The sequence below is a fragment of the Scylla paramamosain genome, chromosome 9 (assembly GCF_035594125.1).
Source record: "Scylla paramamosain isolate STU-SP2022 chromosome 9, ASM3559412v1, whole genome shotgun sequence".
NCBI classification, from domain to species: Eukaryota; Metazoa; Arthropoda; class Malacostraca; order Decapoda; family Portunidae; genus Scylla; species Scylla paramamosain.
In genome coordinates, this window is record NC_087159.1 from 25125001 (window position 1) to 25129334 (window position 4334).

At 40.0% G+C, this 4334-nt stretch overlaps 1 protein-coding gene across 4 annotated transcripts in view; it reads left to right on the forward strand.

The window, feature by feature from the left end:
* LOC135103736 (visual pigment-like receptor peropsin) overlaps positions 1-4123 on the forward strand; it is a 198397-nt gene extending 194274 nt beyond the window's left edge. For all 4 annotated transcript variants that reach the window (XM_064010413.1, XM_064010416.1, XM_064010414.1 and 1 more), the window contains one exon: positions 691-4123. In XM_064010413.1, coding sequence (XP_063866483.1) covers positions 691-840 — 150 coding nt within the window. In that variant the 3' untranslated portion in view covers positions 841-4123. The remainder of the gene's footprint in view (positions 1-690) is intronic.
* The last annotated feature ends 211 nt before the right edge of the window (positions 4124-4334 follow it).

Below are 4334 nucleotides of genomic sequence, written 5' to 3' on the forward strand. Positions count from 1 at the left end.
ATAGGAAAAAATTGGTTCTCAAATAGAGTGGTAGATGAGTGGAACGGACTCAGTAATCATGTAGTTAGTGCTAGGACACTAGAGAGCTTTAAGAGAAGATTAGACAGGTTTATGGATGGGGATAACAGATGGAAATAGGTAGGTGTGTTTCATACAGGGACTGCCACGTGTAAGCCTGGTCGCTTCTTGCAGCTTCCCTTATTTCTTATGTTCTTATGTTCTTATATATATATATATATATATATATATATATATATATATATATATATATATATATATATATATATATATATATATATATATATATATATATATATATATATATATATATATATATATATATATATATATATATATATATATATATATATATATATATATATATATAAACACACACACACACACTGTTGCTGCCGATTGTTACTGTACAACTGTGTTCACTGTTTCCATGGACTTTTTTTTATAACCGAGTACAAACATATTTATAGATCACTCATTTGCAGATTATTGGAAAGAAAAAATCATACAAGTGGTTAGTAACCACACATTAAACGTTATCGTTGTCTTTTGTTTCAAGTGTGTTAATTGTGTGGCTGTGTTCACATGTGTGTGCTCGTTGTGCCTGAATGATGCAAGAATCTTTCTGCAGTTTTTCATACTAAAGCTATTTAATTCGTCTTCGTCCCCCAGGCTTCTCCTGTGCTCAACCCCATCATCTATTTTTACTCCCACCCACGCCTCAAGAAGGGAATGATTGCCACCCTTACTTGCTGCTTCCGCGAGCCGCCCCCTGAAGTCCTGGAACTGCCCGAGACCAAGAGCATGACGGAGCAGAAGTGACACATTCACGGACGATTGCCGCTACCCCCACCGCGCTGGGAGATGAGCGAGATGACGACTGTAGGATTAGGAAGAAGAGGAGAAAGTAGGGAGGAAGAGGCGACGGGAACACGTTGGCTAGAGAATAGATATAATGACAGACACCCGGGCTGGTAGAATACATTGGGAGGGAAAGGAAGGGATGGAGAACATACGTAGGCCTAAAGGCGCATCCACACTATGCCCCATGACGCACAACACGCCGGACGGCGTGTTACGTTTTACCATATATGGAGCGAGCGAGGCGGCATGCCGCGTGTTACAATCAAGTCTGGGCTGCGGGCATTTCTTGGTGGTGACGCGCGCAATGACGCGGCAGCGCAGTTGGATTTTCACAAGGAAAGGGGTTGTAGCTTGTTCTCTCGCTCGCTCATCGTTCAATCCTCATGGCAGACCAAAACATTGAGTGTACTCGCGGGAACACTCAATTGTTCATTGAATTCTTGAAAGAACATCCATGCCTGTGGCAAATTAGAAATAAGATCTACAAGAACAAGGCAGTGAAGAGTGCAAGTCAAGATGCAAATTGTAGAAGGAATTCACAAGTATTCTGATATAGTTCTTAAAATTATCGTGGCATTTTCTTTGAAGTTCAGAGAAAATTTGTGTAAAACTAACCTTTACACTGGAAATCCACTCATTAAACCAAAGCTCACTTTTCTTCCTTTTTTTTTTTTCAACTTTGCACAAGCTGCTTCCACAATGCACCACAAAAGTGCCTATTCACAAGCATTGTTGGCGATGGCCGCATCCATACATACAACAGCAGCTGCTGACCCATATTCAGAAACGCTTTACTCTCTCACCACGACTTTTTAAAGTCACAGCGATAATTAGACGGGTTCTCAATAGTGTTTTTTTCCTGTTAATAATGTAGAAATCTTGTTAATCCGTCACTAGTACCATCAGAACACCTTTAAAAACCCGTGTCACTTCAATTAAAGTCTCTTGAAAGTAGTGGTGGTGAGACGCAGTAGTGTTTCAGAATACAGTCCCAAGTAGATGCAACTGGCTAGCGAGTAGCGCGGCAGAGGGCTGGGCAGCTTCCCCTATGGTGCGGACGTTCATCCCTCCAACCCCATCTTAAACCCGCGTCATGTTGCGCGATATGAGGCACAGTGTGGACGCGGCTTAAGAAAGAAAGCCGATAGCTACATTACCTTGAAATATTGAGACACCTTGCGAAGGTAAGAGACAAGCATTAGAATTCGGAAGAAAAGAAAAAATACTGTAAAGTTTTTTTCAATTAAAAAATTAAAAGGAAATTAAGAAACCAGTAAATTATTGATGAGTGTGCGGATACGATACGGAATCTAAACTGAGATGGGAGCCTTGTGAGTTATTGAGCTCAAGGGGGACCTTGGATCTCTGGTATGATTCCAGGGAATGCAAGAAAGGGAAAGGAAAATCGTGTTTTTGTTTACTTTTTTTTTTTTTTTCTCTATGAGGCAGATGCTGTTTTCTGAATGTTTTGTGAAAGGTAGAAGATATTCTCAACAATGAATTACAGAAATTGAAAGAGACCCTTGATAAAGACATTAAGGCACTGTGATACGTGGTGCAGCTAGATTTGATTTATTAATTTTATATCAATTATAGGAATAAATGGCGCTGTCTTTGTGCGTCGGGTGTCCTACAGAGGTCGAAATGCATGGCACTGTTGTGAGAGCATCGGCGGTCAGGGATGAAAATGCTCAATTCGTGCATTAAATTTCAAATTTAAGCCATGTCGTCTTCACTGAAGTTAGAAAAAATAATAAGATAAAACTAGATCGCTCTACCGAGAAGCGTACAATAGGATGAATACGGGATCAATGCACATGTGATGAAGGGAAATTTTTCTGATGTAAACATGAGCCGAGATGCGCGGCCCACAAAGTTGTTTGGCTTGGAGTTGCTGCACTTGCACTTGCCGCGAGTTGAGCAGGGGTGCACCACAGGTGTCTGCGTGCACACTGTGCTCACGGTGAATCGCCAAGCGAAAGGAATTTAGAAGGAAAAAAACATCCGGAATTATACAGCCCGTCATTAATAATCTCAAGTATCAGAAGTCTTTTATACCTGCCACAGAATTCCAGTAATAAGGAGGACCGCTACTTATGCCGCTGGTTTCTACTGATATTGTGCGACAGTTATGGAGGGAGTGTATGATAGTACCACACAAGGTACTGTATCGAAGTAACATATCAAAGATACTCATGCCCTACAACCCGAAGTCGTTACAAGCGACCACATGAATCTGATGAACTGTGGACAGATTGCAGTCATTAGTACTTAACTTTAAATGCGATTATTTTGTGGGAGTTTTTATTATTATTATTATTATAATATTCCTCTGCAGTATTTTCCTCAATGTTCCTACCTCAATGAAGGCAATCAGTATTTCTGCATTGTTCCCCCTAAGTATACAGCTCTCTCTCTCTCTCTCTCTCTCTCTCTCTCTCTCTCTCTCTCTCTCTCTCTCTCTCTCTCTCTCTCATCCTGTCGTTCCTTTGGTCCACCTTCCCCTCCCTCTCGGCGTACACAGTAGTGCCTGCGACAAAAGACTGACTCACTCGTGTCAGTACAGGGTCAGATCGCCTCAGGGGCCCGCGTCACTCCTCCGACATGCCCTCCAGTAGATTAGTAACACAGAAATAACATATACGCACATAGTTTTCCATCAGAATGGTAATAAATATTTTCGTATAACAATACGTAGAATTCATATATTCCTGGCATGTAGGTCTTGTATAGAATAAGGTAATGCATGTCATGTATAACCACTGCATTACACTGTATCGGTTTGGTCATCTTATAATCCGTATAGGGACACTTGCATAAGTTTGATGTCAGTTGTTGTTTCATACCCTTGACCGCCCGTTTTCTGCAGACAGACCCACCGATTACCTGCTTTATAAATGGTCGACCTGCACACCATTTGTTACTTCTAAAATATGAAATGTTATTATAGTTGGGTTCATAGGCAGAAGAATGTTGTTCATGTCCGGTGTGTGCGGGTGTGTGGTGATGCAGCGCGGCGCAGCTCAGGGGTGTGCTTCCCTCAGGCCTTCCAAGGCCTGGCTGATTTCTGTCGGGACTGAAAATACAAAAAGACTGGGAAAAGGCTTCACCCCAACTTGAAGATAACGATTACCCCCCAGAAACCAGTCAAGGGAATAACAGCAGTTGTCTGTTTGTGTATGTGAAACTCAGGCTTGTCCGTTACAGCAAAATATTTCGTGCTTTTGAATTACTCATTATTATTAGTATACTCGTATATATATATATATATATATATATATATATATATATATATATATATATATATATATATATATATATATATATATATATATATATATATATATATATATATATATATATATATATATATATATTTTTTTTTTTTTTTTTTTTTTTTTTTTTTTTTTTGCTGAGTGAATGTAGGCTTCGAGGTTCCTTCCTCGTTCCTG